Source organism: Brassica napus, chromosome A3 (assembly GCF_020379485.1).
Source record: "Brassica napus cultivar Da-Ae chromosome A3, Da-Ae, whole genome shotgun sequence".
NCBI classification, from domain to species: Eukaryota; Viridiplantae; Streptophyta; class Magnoliopsida; order Brassicales; family Brassicaceae; genus Brassica; species Brassica napus.
Window position 1 is genome coordinate 20,464,678 of NC_063436.1, and position 19,021 is coordinate 20,483,698.

A 19,021-nucleotide genomic window follows, 5' to 3' on the forward strand; every position below is an offset into this window, starting at 1 on the left:
TAAATATCTGAAATAGTTAAAGTATACTCAAATCACCAAAAATACTTAAAATAATTATTGATTTCGTATCCAAAATTTTAAATCAAGCCAATTGATATGTTAAGCTTAAGTATTATGACATATGTTATTCAAATTTATACGTAATATATTATTTTATTTATACATTTTGAGAAATTTAAAATATATAATGATTTAAGACTTTAAAAATAATTTAAATTAGTTATCCAAACCCAAACCAAACCCGCAAAGATCCAAATCGAACTCAAACCAAAATTTAGAAACATTCTAATAAGGCTGAAATCTTTGACCCCGAAAATCCAAAATACAAACCGATCAGAACTAAACCCGTATGGGTATCCAAAAGCCCATCCCTAGTCATTATTATATATCGTATTTTATCATCATATAATTAATCGTATTTTATATGTACCATCATATAAGTAATCATATAATTAATAGTATTTTATACATACCATCATATAAATAATTACATATATTATATTTTTAAAACTTAATATGAAATATGAAAACCATAATTTGAGTTGGTATTTCAAATTGGGCTTTGTATTATATTTTTCTTATATATATTGACAATATTTTTTTATAATGGTTATTGAAAAATAGTTTAGTAAAAATCTATTTTTGAATATATGTATATTTTTGAATCAATTTTTGATATAAATCAAATTTGAATTATTATTTTGATTTGAAATATGTATATAAAGTTTAAATCTTGTTTTATGGTTAGTTTAGAAAAAAAAAATTTACGGAATTAGATTGACCCATTTTGGTATATTTTAAAAGTGGCCTAGATAACTTTCAGTTTTTAAAAAAAACATAAGCCCATTACTTTTTTTATTAATACTACTATCCTTGTTTTCAAATAAAAATATTTTTTTTAAAAGACTGCAATCCATGTTTCCAAACACTCCAAATTTTTAAAAATCCTATTCAAGTCTCCAAACACTCCAATTTTGTACTTGAGTTTTAATAAGATAGATTACTAATGTTTTTGCCTATACATACTTCCTATTAGTTCATCAGTTTTGGGAGCCTATATCTCCTATTAGCCCAATATTTATTGAGCTGTTAAATATTTTTATAGTAGATTAATTCATGGGTAGTTTTTTTTTTGGTAGGATTAATTCATGGGTAGTTGGCACAAACATTCATCCAACAAAAAGCCAATTTAATACTCAAAAGCACATCTTCATCCTTTTCTTTGGTGATATGTAGTAATTTCATCGTTTTTGCGGTTTCTAATACCATGTAAAAAGAAGCATAAATAAAAAGAATTTCTCTGATTTTTTTGTTAAACGTATTTAAACTTGGGGATCACGTTTCTTGTCAACGACTAAAATCGCTAAACAAGTGGACAGTCACGAACGTGCTGCCGAAGCAGATAGTGTAGCAATATTCTTTTTGACTTGTTTGAAAGCATGACTACTACTCTACTAGTGGTCGGAATATCCAATCTATGACATAAGATGAATGAATGCTCTGTTATCTACGAGCACCGTTCATTTATATATTGAATTATTTACATCAAGACGAGTATGAATTATCACTTGAAAAGTCACTTAGTTTGCACCACAAGGCAGTTTGAACATTCAATCTTGTATCCACTGCTATTGTCGAGTTTAAATTTTACATATTCCTAATGGTTTATGAGAGTGAAATTTCTATAATATTTTTTGAAGAAAGCTACAAAACTCAAATGGTTAAGTAAAGAGTTAATTTGTGAAATAACCAAGAAGGAGAAATTAGTTTGTAAAGAGAGATATGAAGAGAAAATAGGAAATATAGTGTAATATTGGTTAGCTAGTGAATTATGTTTTTTTTTATTGGTTAAAGAGTACACTTTCCATAAAATAAATAGCCTGATTCATATCAGCAACGACTTTGAAATATCTGTGAATAACAGAAACATAAAAATTAATAATTTGATTTAGCCTCTGGATAAATTTTGATTTAAAAAAAAAATATTACAAAATTTTGATGAACGCCACAAGATTCTTGGACAGATGCTATGCGCCGCTTCACACACACAAAGACTTAGGGTAGATGTTTTGCTATGGCAAAAACTCAGTTTTTTAAATTGATATGAGCTAAATGATACAAGGCTGCTTATAAGGGATTTATATGAGATCCGGTGCAGCTATGCCCTTCTAGAAGATTTGAAACAAATTATCATACATGACTCGAGCTGGACCTAAAGCAGAAGCTAAAAAATGGCCTTGAAATATTCTTATTCAAAAATGGGAAAACAAAACAAAAAATAAAACTCAAAGGAAACAAATTACCATACATGACTCGACTGGACCTTAAGTAGAGGCTAAAAAATGGCCTTGAAATATTATTCTTACTCAAAAATGGGAAAACAAAAGGAAACAAAAAAATAAAACCCAAAGGAAACAAATTGTTAATCAATTAATTCAATAATTCACTGCGATATCACACTTACGTTGTTTAAGCTGATCGACAATGAATGTCTTTGGCTAGGTTGGACACGCATGAACCTAGAATTATCTGTGGGTTGATTCTTGTCTAGGCGAGTTAGGCGGGTCAGATATGGTTGGGGCGGGTCGATAACAAGCAAGGTGAGGCAATGTGTTGATGGAAATATGGGTCATTCCTTGTTGTTCTCAGCTGGGCTGAAGCTGGGTTGGACTGGATTTGAGCTAACCTTTGCAAACACTTCCTTTGGGTCGATTTATTCAACTATGCCTTCTTCTAGTCTGATTGTCTTTTGGTCGAGACTGAGCTGGTTGAACCGGGTGGTTAGATCGTCTAAGTTGGGTGGTCGAGCCAAGAGAACTTCAATTGACTGGCTTAAACTTTTTTCTTAAATCTTTTGTACCGGAACGTGTCTTTGGAGCAGTATTTATGGTCGGTATTTGGTTGGACTGGTTAATGTTGGTTTCTAATCTTGCATCACTTTAAGCAATCTAATCTATGCCCTTAAAAGAGTATATTAGGTTTGGGATGTCTTTAAACGGGAACGATAGAGATAACTGGCAAATAACCTAGTTTTGGATGGGATTCACGGTGATACAAACAATAAGCAGTCATCTACACGCCAAATTCCACGCTAAAGAACCAATTCCCTCATCAAGAATATGAAACATAAATGAAAATTTCCCTAACTTGCGAGTATATATGCGAGACCCTTACTACCCTATAGGAGATTATTTACTACAACGTGATTTTGACCTCCAGATGACACTAAGCATCGATAAAACTATCTATTAATCTATATCCTACCACATACTCCCATTGATTTATCTAACCCTTCATAAAGAATGTGTCTGGAAATACTTACTATCGCCTATCGGAGTACCGTTCTCCAAGTATATAGAATTAGTGACGATTCAAGTTACATTTGCCTTTCATCCGTGCATTCCAAAGGTGTTCTTTAGCATTTGAGATGAAGGATGAATAATTCTGAGTTGCAAATGGGGTAACTCTATTTTCCTTACATTTGAAAGATGATGTTTAGGAGTTGATTCTTTGTGCCTATACTTGTGATTCCTCCATTGGATGAGATCCAAAGATCTTGAGAGCTCTTACTAGATGGATTCTTTTGACCGAGGAAACAACCATCAACTTGGATTCGCTTGCCGAAGCTCCTTGTTAAAGACCATCTTTAGATGATGAGTTTTCATTTAGTCATTTAGCACATGATTCATCACTGTAGCATAAGGAGACCAAGATTAGGGAGTAGGAGCTAAACATAACAGTGTGTAGAATTGGTTTATATTTTGCACTATCAGTCAACATAAGATATCCAGCTTGCAACATAGTCTCATCTTCAAGTTGGATTGAAGAAGGTGGAGCGATTCTATCTCATCATGTGTCATCTTCAGCATAGACCTAGTGGAAGGAATCAATGATACATTGATCGAACTTCATCAGATTTGGAAAATCTTCTGCAGTGATGGTGCATAGCTCAACTGGTTCTGATATGGTTTCGATTTGGGCCACAAAGTGAAGAGTCAATGATTGGAACATCACATGTATGATAAATAGAAACGACAAATAAACCTACCGTAGAAATTGGGGGAGCTGGTAGTTTATCTGGAGAAACCATGCCACTAAAATCCGAATAGATCAAAAAATCCACCAGAGGTAGAGTCTCAAAATTTCTCTAGTTATCTCTCCATTTTGATCGGATTTTCTTTCGTTGTCGCGAATCTGTTTTTCCGACTGCATATTTGGTTTGCTTTGTTTTCTTGATAATAACTCTCTCACATGTTCTCTAGCATCCTTCTGTTTTTTTTTTTTTAATGTGTTTTCTTTCCCATGTGATTCTGCTTGATTATTTATTTCTAGATTCTAAATTTTCTTCGTTCTCTTATGGATTTGTTTGATCCTCATGGAGTGGAGTTCTTCCTTTTGAAGAGTTGAGTTTTGAGGTTATTCTTCAACCCTTCTTGAGTTGAAGTAAGTAGAGTTAGAGTTTTCTTGTATGAAAGCGTTCTAGCAAATATTTTAATCTGAAATTGTTAGAAGTTGTAGCGGTGTTTAACTTGCTCACGATTGATGGAAATCACACTAAAAAATCTAGCAAATCTGAGTGGGAGAAGCCTGCAAAAGTAATTTGAAGGCCAGTGGTAAAGCGGTATTGTGTTGATTGAGCGATGATTCGGTGAAGTTACCAAATGTGAAATAAGTTCAGTAAGTTTTTTTTTTTTGCCAACCACCCAAACCTAGTCGCTATTATATATAGAGGAGGAGATGTTTAATTTTGGTAATAAATTTTAGTTATTACATTACTTTTATACCCCCCCCCCCTCCCCTACGTTTGGCCTATATTACGGGAGAGGATGACGTGGTATGCTCGTGAATTTGAGGGAGAAAGAGAATTCGTCTGAGAGTGTTCATATGTTTTGGCCGTGAAAATACTTTTGCAAAGAAATGTGTCAGTGGAATAGCTTTGTCGGCTAGGTCGGTTTGCTTTTTTTCTTTTCTTTTGGCTTCTTCCCTGTACCAATTTCTTCTCTTTGAAGGAACAATGATTCTTTTTTTTTTCTGTCAACATTTAGAGTAAAACAGAGCAAACAAAGAAGTGGAAAAGAGTAAAAAACAATAATAAAAATAAGGAGAGAGGAAAAATAGAGTAAATCTTATTATCCTAACAAAATCTAGAATACATATTAGTCTTTTTTTTAGTTGTTTCGACAGTAAAGAGAGTAATTGTTTTGAGTTTTTAGTTGAATTTGGAGTAACTTAAAGTTTGGGGTAGATTATTATTGTAAAAAGGTAAACTCGAGCATGGATTCTGGACCGTACACTGTTTTATTTAAAAAAATATTTTAAATTCTCAAAACTTTTGAAATTCTAATTTTCACACTGTTGATCCAGGTCGTTGAAAAGATTGGCGAGGAGTCTATTATTTCATTGCCTCTCAATCACCTCTTTCTTCCAAAGAACGCCGCGACCACCAGAGAAGAGAGTGAGCTGATTCAGGATAGGTAATTCGTTTTTTTTTTTTCCGGTTTGCATTATTATTTCTTATGCACTTGCTTTGATCTGTCTTGTGTACTCTGTTATAGTCGAATCTGCATTAATATATAAAATCTTTGGATTTGTACAAAATCTTGTTTTTTTTTAGGAATTTGACGCATGTGAATCATTTAATCATTAACTTTTACCAGTTTGTTTGAAGAAAGAATAAAAGATATTCATGTCTCAGTAGATCAAACAATTATTTCTTGTAAAGAGGTTTAGATCTCACTACAAGTTTGTAGTACTATTTTGTTGGCTAATGTGTTGACGGTGGAACAGGAGTAGTTATGGCTGAGGAAGTTGTATCGTCCGTAAATGGAATGCAGAAACTCTTGGGCGTCGTGAATCGAGAAACTAAGCGATTGCGTGGAGTTCACGAGCAAGTTGATGATTTAATACGTCAGAAGAGAGCGCTACAATCATTTTTGGAAGATGCAGATGCCAAGAAATATGGGTGTGAAAGATTGAGAAACCTCTTGGAAGATGTCAAGGACGTTATTGAGGATGCTGAAGCTACAGAAGATTCCTATCTATTGAAAGAACGTAGTAGAGAAGAAAAAGGGATCATGACGTGTGTGAAAAGAAATTCTTTCTTCTTATATAATCGCCTGAAATTTGCTACACATATTGAAGGCATAAATAAGAGAATCTCTAAGCTGATTGCCCAAATGTGTGATTTTCGAATACACAAGATCATCGATGGTGACTGTTCAGTGTCTTCGCAAGAGAGACAAAGGGTGCAACGGGAGACCCAACAAACCTTTCGTCCAAGTTCTGAAAACAATCTCGTGGGAGTGGAACAAAGTGTTAAAACACTGGTTGGTCACTTGGTGGATAACAATGATGACATCCAAGTGGTTTCCATATCCGGAATGGGTGGTATTGGTAAAACAACACTAGCCAAACAAGTTTTTCAGCATGTTGATGTCCGACGTCATTTTAAAGGATTTGCATGGATCTATGTTTCGCAAGAGTTCACTCAAAAGAACATTTGGCAAAGGGTATTGCAAGATCTTAGACCACTTGATGGAGACGTTAAACAGATGGATGAGTGTACTCTTCAAGGAAAACTCTGTGAATTATTGGAAACGTCAAGATATTTGATTGTCCTCGATGATGTATGGAAAGATGAAGCTTGGGACAGAATCAAAGCGGCGTTTCCCCTAAAAAGAGGTAAATTCTGATTGCATATACATTACTTTCCTTTTCCGTTTCATCAATTACTGTAATAAAAGAGATTATAGCATGACAACTCACGTGGGTTATGAAATGCATCCCTAGCTAACATGAAAAGTATTTGGCAGGTGGTTCTAAGGTGATACTTACTTCTCGCAATGAAGGTGTGGGTTTACACGCAGATCCAACATGTTTTCCCTTTAGACCAAGAACCCTTACCCTCGAAGAAAGTTGGCAGCTGTGTAAGAGCATAGTATTCCCTAAACAAGATGCAACTGGTACGTTTTCATAAGAATATTATGATTTCGTAAGGCCAAAAATCGTGATTTCTCTTATGAGTTATGCCTTCCAAATGTTTATTATATCAAATAAATTATGGATTAATTCACTAAACTATATTTGATACGTCTAATCATATTTGATCCTACGTATATTAGTTATGCAACCTATTTATTTTGAGGCTAAAATCTTTTTTTTAAAAATATTGCCTTGTGATGGTTTGCAGAATTTGTTGTTGATGAAGAACTAGAAGCCATGGGTAAGAAAATAATGCTCACACATTGTGGAGGACTACCTTTGGCCGTTAAAGTGCTAGGAGGCTTGTTAGCTAAGAAACCTACGGTTTCTGAATGGGAAAAAGTATGTGACAAAGTTGCACGAGAATCTGGTTTAGATGATAAAAAACTCAGTTCAGTTTACCGAGTATTGTGTCTGAGTTATGAAGATCTGCCAATGCATTTGAAGCATTGCTTCCTTTACCTAGCTCATTTCCCCGAAGATTACAAGATAGATTTGGAGAAATTGTTCCTTTGTTGGGCTGCAGCAGGAATAATAAAATCATTTCATGATGGAGATACCACCATTCGGGAAAGTGGGGAAGACTATCTCGAAGAGCTTGTAACGAGAAATATGGTTACAGTTGTAAAAAGCAATTCGAGTTGGGAGACTCATTTCCCTAAAGACTACAAAATGGACGTTGAGGAATTATTCACAAACTGGGGTGCAGAAGGAATAATAAAGTCAGTTTGCAATGGAGCGACCATTCAAGAAAGTAAAGAAGACTACCTTGAAGACCTAGTTAGGAGAAATATGGTCACTATTGTAAATAGCTATTCGAGCTGGGGATCGGGTTACTGTCAGATGCATGACATCATGAGAGAAGTATGTTTATTAAAAGCCAAAGAAGAGAACTTTGTTGACTTCATCAACGCACATACTTCCACCACTACCATCAATGCTCACATTCCTAGCAGATCTCGAAGACTCGTTGTACATGGTGGCAGTGCACTCCATATGCTGGGACGTAAAAAAAATAAAAGGGTTAGATCTATTTTGTGTTTTGGAGCTGAGGGAAACTTGTGGAAGCAGTCATCTCGAGGATTCCGAAGTTTACCATTACTCAGGATGTTAGATCTGAATGGAGCCAAGTTTAAAGGAGGGGAGTTACCTTCCAGTATTGGGAAGCTCATCCACTTGAGATTCTTGAGTTTACGCGGGGCTTGCGTATCTAAACTATCTCATTCCCTAGGGAACCTAAAGTTTCTGCTCTATTTGAACTTGTGCGTCAATCAGGTAGTTCATGTCCCAAATGTTTTAAAAGAGATGCTAGAGTTGAGGTACCTTTTGCTACCAGCTTTTATGGACGATAAAACGAAGTTGGAATTGGCTGCTCTAGTAAAGCTGGAGACGTTGTGGTATTTCCCAACGAAAAACATCAGTGTGACAGACCTTCTATGTATGACTAGGCTCAGGACTCTCCGTGTATATCTCAATGGTGGGTGTACTTCTGAAACACTATCTTCATCTCTTCGTGGATTAAGTAAGCTGGAGCAGTTTACTTTAGTTGCTTCTGACAAAACACATGTTTATAACGGGGGAGATTTCACTAGGGACTGCAATCGTCTAAAGAGTTTAACGCTGGTCATGCATATGCCAAGGTCTCTTGAGCAAGATCAATTCCCTCCTTTACTTGCACACATATGTCTGCAATATTGCAGGATGGAGGAGGATCCAATGCGGGTTCTTGAAAAGCTGCTTCATCTGGAGTCGGTTGATTTATCAGATAGTTGCTTCGTCGGGAGGAGAATGGTGTGCTCGGAATCTGGATTCCCTCGGTTATGTGCTCTACAAATATCTAAACAAGAAGAAGTGGAAGAGTGGATAGTAGAAGAAGGGTCGATGCCATGTCTTCGTACTTTGACTATAGAGAAATGTGAAAAGTTGAAGGAGCTACATGACGGGTTGAAGTATATGACTTGCTTGAAGGAACTGAAGATTCAAAGAATGAACAAGGAGTGGACGAAGAAATTGGAACCAGGTGGGGAACACTACTGCAGAGTCCAACACATTCCTGATGTTCAGTTTATCAATTGTGTCGGCGAATAAGAATAATGAAGTCTACCAGGTAAATCTTTTTGGTGTTTATGTCCATTTCGTTGGTTATGTATCCTTTTTGGCGTTAGTTGTGAAAGTCACGTTAGACAGTCTCAACTATATTATATTATATACATTGATCTAAACTTTATGTTTTTTGGCTTGCAGGTGAGAATCTTGACCTGATATGCTACCGATTGTGTGTGATGTGATAAGTCGTTTTATCTTGTGTGTTGATGTATAATATTCAAACATATCGTATTTACGAACTTACGTTTGTATGTTGCATACTTGCAAACTCTCTCTTTCATTCTATTTAAGTTTGATATAATATTGTGAACCATCCTTTCATCGCCTTTCTCCTTCTCTTCCCTTGTTTTATGAGCAATCTAATACATACAGAATATGACATACTCTTCTATGTCTTGGCAACGATTTCATTACCAGCCAAAGTGTTCAAACTTTAGTTTATCATTCATAAGTCATATTGTGCTATCTATATATTTAGGCTCTATTCATAACTCTGCTTTGAATCTTTTGTGATCATCTTTTAAATTATCAGGAATTTGAAGAAAAACCGGTTAGCTTAAATTAAATTTTATAACAATCAGAATGATAATGTGCCATTTTTATTTTGATGATCAGCACAAACAAGTACACTGCGGAAGAATGACCATGAGTCTCTCTAACATAAATCACAATTAGGCCATTCTTCTTGTAAGCCTTAAAATTCAAACATAAACAACTTAAAATTCATGGAACAAATATCATCATCGGCACTAAAGATCTAGTTAGTCCCTTCTTATAGATATATAAACTTGGATTGCACCAAGTCAAAGCTTCACCACAATGGGACTCCTGACACGATGCTTCTTGTCTGACCAAACCAAATCTCCAAACACATAACCCTTAGCCACTTTCCCCTTACGCTTCGCAATGGTCACCTTAAACGTCTTTTGCTCTCCAACTTTGGTGAAATTTAAGCTCGTCGGTTTAACCGCAACAGAAACACCCTCTGGGTTATTCACCCGGACGGTATAGGTCGACGGCCTTCCAACGTTTTTAACTGTTCTTGAGACGGTGACTTTGCTCGATGACAGGTTTGGAACTGTGATGGAAGGATAGTTAAGGTTGTAAAGACTGGCTTTACGGCTTGAACATGCAAAGTTTTTCCCAGAGAATACAGAGATTTGTGATGCATTGTATCCAAGGGAGCATAAGAAGTTGAGGTAGTCCTTGATGCCTGAATCGTAAACCAGACCAGGATTCACAGCTAGGTTTGGTCGGACGTGTCCTGCCCCGAAACTAAAAGGCGTTGCCTTCATGTAGGTTGAGTTTAGGATGGGTCCGGGAATGTCATCCATTGTTGTTGCTACAAAACCAAACACCGAGTAAATAAATATAACTTCACAAATAAAAAGATTAAGTAAAAGATTAAGAAAAACTAATACTATTTCAAACACAAGAACAAGAAAAAAAAAATTCATGAAAGAAGCAATAGTTAGTTAAAGGCCTCAATCAATAAAACTTAAATGTGTTTATACGTGATGCCTAAGATACAGAATCAAAATACATTCATACCAGTAGTCATGATGGCAGAGCGGATGGCTGCAGGGCTCCAAGAAGGGTAGCGAGTTTTGAGAAGACCGGCAATGCCAGAGACATGAGGACAAGACATGGAGGTTCCTGAAACAGCATTGAACAGAAGACGTCGAGGATCAAACTTCTCGTTTGTTGGAGATACTGCTCCAGTGTAGGCAGCGATCACACTCACACCAGGCGCAGTAATATCCGGCTTCAGGATCTCAGGAGCCACCGAGCTAGGACCCTTGGACGAGAAGGCAGCCATTACAGGTGCTGGTTTTGTTCCCAAAACTGTCCTTGAAGGAGTAATATGCGCAATAGGCTTCCTACATACATAAACAATGATTGTTTCTTTTATTACTTAAGACACAAGTTAGGTTTGACTTAAGTGACTGAAGAATATAATCCTCTTACTTGGTTTGGCTGATATATCTTGACAGGGAAAGACTGTCCTTGAAACTGATCTGTGTGGCAGGGAGAACATGAGGATCAGCGGTTAGATCATTCCCGGTGGCATTAGTGTTCTCGAGAACCATCCCTACACCACCAGCTAAAGCCACGGCTCGTCCCTTTTCCACTCTCCCGTTGATTCCTCTAAGACACACTAATATCTTCCCCTTTGCCTTTTGCGGGTCAAGCGATCCAATTTTGCACAATTGTCTGCATAAAGAGATGACACAAAGTCAACGATGGTCATAATTTTTTTTTTAATTAAGCAAAAAAAATATTTGGAATGAGTTAACAACTTGAGCTTGTCTGAAAAAAAAACTCACGCATCAGAAGCTGTAACGTTCTTAGCTTTTGCATCCGAAGCTGCTATTATTGGGTAGAACTTAGCATGTGGCAAAGATGATGGTGCCAAGCTTTGTCCCTAAATCAACCAAGAACGATATTAATTTCAAAGATTCAAGCTAAAATTCAAGAAAATGATTCAAGAAATTAATCTAAGTACCTTGTAATGCTTTCCGTTACCAAGAATGAGATTACTAGCAAACTCGCGGTCCGTGGTGCTAGCTCCGACGGTTATCTGCCACGGCGCAACGTTCGAAACCGTACTATCCGCCGGTCCAGAGTTCCCGGCGGAGCAGACGACAACGATCCCTTTCTTAGCGGCGTGAAACGACCCGATCGCTACGCTGTCTTTAAAAAACGAGGCTGGTTCGCCTCCAAGGGAGACAGAGATGACGTCGGCACCGTCGTGGATGGCGGCATCGAAAGCGGCGAGCACGTCGGCGTCGTAGCACTCGTTGCCTTTGACCGGTGGCCAACAGACTTTGTAGGCGGCGACTCTGGCACGTGGGGAGCCACCTTTAGCCGTGCCGTTGCCTTGGCCGAAGACGTTGGCTCCGGGGACGAAAGCTCCTCCGGCGGTGGAGAGAGTGTGGGAGCCATGGCCGTCGATATCGCGTGGAGAGTCGAAGGAGGAGTTGAGAGGTCCCACGGCAGCTGCGTAGCCCTTGTGGAAGTACCTTGCTCCGATAAGCTTCCTTTCATGCACAATTTTTATTCAGTCAAAGATGTCAGTAAAAAAATTCACTATTTTCTATATGCAATTACTTTTCTTTTGAAAAATAAAATAATATGGTTTCTATAGGCAATTACACAACAATAATAGTTTAGTTTTTCCCTACATCTAAACATGTGTTTATTGATGAATTAACAGGCTACGAAATGCATTTATTGAAACTTCATTAATAATCATTGAGCGAACCAACATTAATAATAAATTTTTAGTTTAACGTTATTGATTATATAAAAAGTAAATTACCTAAAAATGTGATTGGTTTGAATAATTGTTTATTCATTTATCGAAACTTTTTTTTTGAAAACTGTTTGCAATTCAATTTGGTTTGTTTAGTTAGGCTTTGGGATTCTTTGGATGTTTACTTGTCTTTCTAAAACAATCATTCGAATTTTATTGCATAACATCTACATAGACATTATTTACGGTTAGTCAATGAAAGATAACAAAGATACTCTTCAAACTTTTAAAAAGAAACTAAACTAAGTAATTTTGTTCTTTTTGGGATTCCATGTTTATCTTTCGCCGAGAAAAATAGATAGAAAGGTGTCAAAGAAAGTTAAGAGCAAGTGTCTAGATAAAAAAGAAAGATTCTACAACAGTCGGCAAAGTGAGTGACAGAAGAATATACAGAAACCCATCAAAAGTTCCTAAAAGGAGCTATATTATTTCCAGCCATAGTCAACTCAGTTATGTTTTGAATAGGGTGATCATATTTTGTTTGTATCTTATGATATAGTTACTAGTTTACAAAAAAAAAAAATCTTATGATATAGTTACTTAACGTGAAAATGACAAAACACCATTTTGGAAGGATAAACATGTGTGTGTGTGTGAGAGAGAGAGAAAAGAAACCTGTTGCAATGGAAAGTGGCATCTTTCTGGTTTTGACATATTCCCTTCCATCTTGAAGGAATTGGTCCCAAGCCTTCATCACTAAAGCTCTTCGATTCCGGCCACACACCTTTTTTACCAGACACAATCATTTTCAAAATTATTTGTTTGGAAAATAAAATCAATTATAACAGTATTTTCCGTTTACAAAAATAACTTTGTCTAAAATATATAATTTTAATAAACTCTGAAGTTCATTAATTAATAGTAACAACTTATAAACATACAATAATTATGTGTATTAAATTGGTATTAGTTTAAAGTTATTGATAATAGGTAACTACAGAAAATGATGTTTTTATGATCAAATTTTATTTTATTTTTCTTGTATGAAAAATCTAAATACATTTATTAGTATGAAACAAAAAGAGTGTTTTTTTAGATTCCAAATTTTTATTTATAAGTGGAAATATTTTTAATGTCTTGTGGTGTCTGATAATCACACAACCAAACAATTTAGATGTGGTATTACTACGGAAAATTCTATTTTTACCACAAATTTGATATTTCTTTTAAATTTATTGTTAAATGATAACTATTTTTATAAATATTTTAAGTTAGTGATGAAACGAATTAAAAGTATTATTTTAAATAATTTATAAATGTTTAATAATTCTTTAATAAAATACTAGATTTTGACCCGCGCTTAGAAAGCGCGGATTTGTTTTTGAAATTAAATAAATTCTTCTTATATAAGAAATAATGTACAGGTTTGAATACATTTACCCGAGTGCACTGAACCGTACCAAACTGGGAAAAAACTCAAAATTAAACTGAATCTCATAAATAATCGAGCATAGGAAAAATAGAAACCAAAGTAAGGACCAAATGAGTACTTAAAATTTTAAAATACAAATTATATACCTATTAAATATAACTAAACCATTAAAAATTTATACTATTAATAGAATTATATGTGGTAATGATCACATTTGAATAATCTATCATATATTCATATGGATTTATTGTTAGAGTAATTATATAATAGATTATGAGATAATAATAAATGAATTCATTTAAACTATGTAAAGTATTTATATAGTTAGAAAAATATAAGTTAAGACCAAATAAATAGTTAAATCTAATGAAATAGTCCAACAACCTTGTTTAAGTAGATTTTTTAGGAGTGATTCCCTTTTAATAGTATAGATAAATTGAATTATTTTCCTAAATAATAATCACTAAAGCTGTGCTAGAGTATTTTGAATAAATTTTTTTTTGAAAATTACTATCTAACTTACGATATTTTAAGTGATTTCTCTATTATTATTCTTACGATAAAAAATAGCTTACATTAATTTTGCGAAGCGGTTATAATCATAAGGTTAATCTTTGTTGTCTATTATTCAAGTCAAACTATATGATTCAGTCATAAAGAATATTATTAGAGATAATTAAGAGACGCTATTTTACCAAAAAAAAAATTAAGAGACGCTAAAATTCTTGTTGAGAAAAGAGAATATGTATATTAATGAATATGCACATGCGCACATGCGTGAAATATAAATGGCGGATTGATTCTTGCTGACATCTAGAGATCTTGACCACTAGCTAATGAATAAATAAATAAATACAGTATGTATATTTCTTGTAGTGCAAGTCAAATCCATGTTGAAATTGTGTAATTCTTAATTTTAAAGGAAGGTGCGTATCTTCCCCGAGACCGATCTCAAGGCTCCCAAAGTTGCAAAGGCTGGACCAATAGATTTAAGACAATTAAAAAATAATTTTTAAAGGAGAAGAGGAGAAAACCTGTATCGAGATTTGCAATGATGGAGTCTTCTCCGAATCTGGCCTTTCTCCAAATGGAAGAGGAAGGAACGTACGAGTTGTGTTCCAAACCCATGAAATCCCATGATCTAGTCGTGTGAAGCTTCAAGGCTTTGTTTGGAAATACGGACACAACTTCCGGGTGTTCTTGAAAAATCAAGACAAAAGAAGTAGTAGAGTCACTCTCAATCATAAATATAAAAACGGACACATACGCATAATGTATATTCAAGCCAAATACAGAGAATAGGCAAATAAAGTTATGCTTTGGTTTTTAAGACCTTTGTTTAGTAAAAAAACAAGTTAAGGCTTCTTTCAATATTACTAGAAAGAAAAGCCAACGATCTATACACAAAATTTTAATATTGTGAGAGACCTCCCAAAAGAGTAGGACTGCAATGTGTATACTTACTGGAGATAGCTGATGCTAGGTCGTGGTCGAGATGAGCGGCAAAGCCGTTGATGTGCTTTGTGTATGAGTAGAAAATGGCATCTGTGGCAATCTCACGGCTGCTTTCCACAAAAATGAAGACTCACGTCAATTAAATGGAGGATGAATATTAAATAGTAACAAAATAGTGGGTTGTTCAAAAGACCTTCCAGTGAAGGAACCAAGAAAGTCGTAATGTGTTTCTCTGACTCGATCCATAGCATCTTGGGTTATAACTCCGACATGGGAATGACTTCCAAAGTACACCACATATGAGGACACCTGAAATCACATACACATCAAACATTGAAAAGAATGATTAATCGAGAAGTGTTTTGAATGCGAAATGAAATATTTGTTATGGTAAAGGAGTAATGAATGTACATCTTCAGATGCAAGGATGGGTTTCGAACCCAAGTGAGGAAGAAGAAGAAGAACTAGAAAGGGAAGAAACGATAAAAGATTTGTACGCTTCATTCTTCTATTCTTCTTCTTGTTGATACTCTCTCTGTATATTTGCTAGACTCTTTGTTTTGGTCGTGCTGTGAGTTGCTTCTTTATAGTGTTATTTTTTTTTTGAACTGAAAATTCTTTGTAGTGTTATTCCAGAGAAAATTCCAATTACTTTATTAATATATTATCAGCTTTATATGAAAAGTAGTAATGTAATATATCGTTTTGTAGAACTTAATAAGAACGATGATGTAAAAAAATATTTTAATAAGAACGATATGCTTATCACTTCCAAAAGCGCTGCATAATATCATCTTGAATAACCACGTGTTAGTGATCCAGTGGTTAAACTCAATCTGAGAAGTCATAGATTCGAATATTGTTAGGAAGTGATTATGTTGAGGGACTTTCAGGTCCAATACGAAGAAACCTGCTAACGTGTGGTAACTGGTAAAATTTACATAGGGTAATCACCAGTTCTCCTGGATACCTCAACGGACTCCCAGGCTAAACTCTGATGGACGGTCATTGGCGCTAATCGGATCTTCTCGAGGTTCTAGATACCAGGGTCATCAAAAAAAAAAAAATCATCTCGAAACAAGTGATTTTCTATGTAAACTATTGACTATATTCTTTATTAATTTTTCCAGTTATATATTTTTCTTTCAGAAATTGATTTCCAGCATTAATTTGTTGCAGAAAAGGGGAAAGTTTAGGAAATAATGGTGGTTTTGGAGTAAAAATGATAAGATGCTCAAGTGGTCACATTGCGTCACAATAATGGAGTCGAGTCCCAATGATGCTATCTATATTCGGCAGCAAAAACTGATAAAAGTATTGTTTTTCTTTCCGACTGGTTGGTCTTAGTCTAATCATGGATTGTTTTGTCTATATTTCAAGGATGAAAAGTATTTCTAAAACAAATTAGATCTTTATAATAAGGAAAATTGTATTAGACTACTAGATTGAACCTTTGAAAATTAGCATAAAAGGTAGTGAGATAGCACAACGATAGAAAATTACAAACTTTTTTAGGAGGAGAGTTAGTAGAAGAAACTATCAACTAACAAAAGTCATTCAACTAAAATTACAATTTTTTTTTGTCGTCAACAAACAGATTCATATAGACTCTGCGAATTAAAATTATAATATAAGTATTCAAATAACTGTATATAATGTTTTGAACTTTTGACCTTTCCGCAGACAATCAAAACTGTACAGTTTGAAATATGTAAAAACAAGGGACCCTAGAAACAATATATATCTTTCCTAAAATAAGACATGCTCGCTTTCCACCTCTGGACTCGGTGTTTACAGTGTTTAGAGGAAACGTAATGGGAGAAGGCACCAGATGACAATTTACAGTGTTTAGAGGGAACATAATAGGAGAAGGCACCAGAAATCTTGGTCGACAGCTGTTCAGGTTACTCGTTGCATTGATAGAACAATGCGTAACCGTATTTCTTCTCTTAAGTATGGAAGAGATCACAAGTTTGAAGAGCTTATGCGGAGATGGTTTGAAGTGACTCCTTAGTTTTCTTAATTGCTCCATAAAAATTCTTTTTGGCCTTATTAGTCTACATTCTTTTTATCAAACTCATTTTTTTTTGTAAATGTTACTCTTTTGATCAATAAATATGAAATTTCATCAAAAAAAGGACATGCTACCTACTTAAAAGTTAAAACCAACAGATAAAAAAACATTTCAAATATTTGATCCAAAAAAAAAACTTTTCAAATAAAGATCACTTGGTACTTATCAATTAAAACTAATATAAATTTTTCTCAAATAATTATTGGTTGGTATTTTAACTCCTCAGCTTATAACGCTACTAAAACTTAATAATCGTTACCAAATATATATCATGTATTTGGAAAATCAAGACTAACATATGTTTAAGATTTAATTCTAACAAAATAACTAATTCGTAACTAATTTGAATCTATACCCCCCCCCCCTCCCCCCTCCAAAAAAAAATCTTTAAATTGAAAGTCAAAGTTCTTCTTTTAAACCAAACTAAGACTAACAATAAATTTTTGTAAAAAATTTCTAATGACTAGTAATATTTTTAACCAAAATGTATTTCAAAATATACACTAAATTCTTGGGTATTTACTACTTGTTTGAGCCTACTCGCAACCAAATTTTATTTGAAAGAAGATTTTTTTTTCAGTTTGGATTTTTCTGGATTTGGATTCAGATTGATTTTTTTCCTAACAACCCTTATAATATATATCATTTTATATTCGAAATATACAATTTAATTAAATAATATTCATTAAAACTTTTGTGATTTATAGAATCAGAGGTTAAAAACTAACAAAAAATTATTTAGGATTTTAGTTTTTTTAGTTGAGAGATTTTTAGCCAATCATTTTTAGTTAATTGCATTTTCATTAAACTATTTTTCTCAACAACATAAACAAGCGGAAAATTAATCAAGAAATTTTGTATGAATTTTTAATGAATGATTCTTTTATCCCAACTATCTTTAACTGAGAGACTTTTAATTAAGAACACTATTTTTACGGATAATCATGCTAAAATTATAGTTTATCAAGTAAATAAAATATTACTATAACAAATCATACTTCTTAAACATGCATTATTATAATGAAAAAATTAAAAATATAAAATTTGACTAAATAACTATAAAATTTGACTAAAATATCCATATGCCTGAAAAATAAAATGATTCCTCATTTTTAATCATTCTATTTAAAGTTCTCTTTAAATTATATTCCAGTTTACATTTGGAGACCTTTAATTTCACCTTGCAATATATCTTCTAAAATGTGTGAAAGCATGTAGAATCCCTTCAGAGCTGTCTACACAGAAAATGAGCTGTTGGATGGAACAAGAAGATATATATTTAGGAATATGGGCTGAGCTCTTGGAACATCCTCTGAATTTTTAATAAGTATCCGTGAGATTCAAGAATGTATTGCTAATAAATCTACGCCGGATATAGAGAAATAAGAAAAAGCTTTTTTCTTCTTCTCTTTTTAATCTTGAGAATACAAGTTTTGTTTTTTTTCAAAAAAAAAAAAAAAAAGAGAATACAAGTTTTGTCTAAGACTATAATCAGATGTAACATGTATGTATGTCCAATGACGTGTGTTTAATATAACAACTTATAAGATTTTAACTGATTTATTAGATGTATGTATGTTGTCAAAAACAAAAAAAAAAACTGATTTTGTTTTAAAAAAAAAAAAATATAGACATATCAGAAATATCATAATTATGCAGTAAAAATATATTACGCATTTGCATATTAATATTTTTCTTTTTAATTAAAGAAACCTTA

At 34.0% G+C, this 19,021-nt stretch overlaps 2 protein-coding genes across 2 annotated transcripts; one reads left to right on the forward strand and one right to left on the reverse strand.

Annotated features, from left to right (window-relative positions):
* Window positions 1-4,447: 4,447 nt before the first annotated feature.
* LOC106361817 (probable disease resistance RPP8-like protein 4) lies at window positions 4,448-9,400 on the forward strand. Its single transcript, XM_048776609.1, has 6 exons — window positions 4,448-4,677; window positions 5,365-5,474; window positions 5,788-6,681; window positions 6,813-6,962; window positions 7,190-9,088; window positions 9,226-9,400. The coding sequence occupies exons 3-5, from the start codon at window positions 5,796-5,798 to the stop codon at window positions 9,067-9,069; spliced, it is 2,916 nt and encodes a 971-aa protein (XP_048632566.1). The 5' UTR covers window positions 4,448-4,677; window positions 5,365-5,474; window positions 5,788-5,795; the 3' UTR covers window positions 9,070-9,088; window positions 9,226-9,400.
* Window positions 9,401-9,670: 270 nt separating this feature from the next.
* Window positions 9,671-15,886, reverse strand: LOC106361819 (subtilisin-like protease SBT5.3). The gene is made up of 10 exons (XM_013801624.3): window positions 15,642-15,886; window positions 15,424-15,539; window positions 15,240-15,337; window positions 14,810-14,974; window positions 13,019-13,127; window positions 11,594-12,128; window positions 11,415-11,512; window positions 11,056-11,301; window positions 10,639-10,967; window positions 9,671-10,429 (listed from the first exon to the last, which is right to left on the reverse strand). Exons 1-10 carry the CDS (start codon window positions 15,732-15,734, stop codon window positions 9,891-9,893), a joined length of 2,328 nt encoding a protein of 775 aa, XP_013657078.1. The 5' UTR covers window positions 15,735-15,886; the 3' UTR covers window positions 9,671-9,890.
* Between the last annotated feature and the right edge of the window lie 3,135 nt (window positions 15,887-19,021).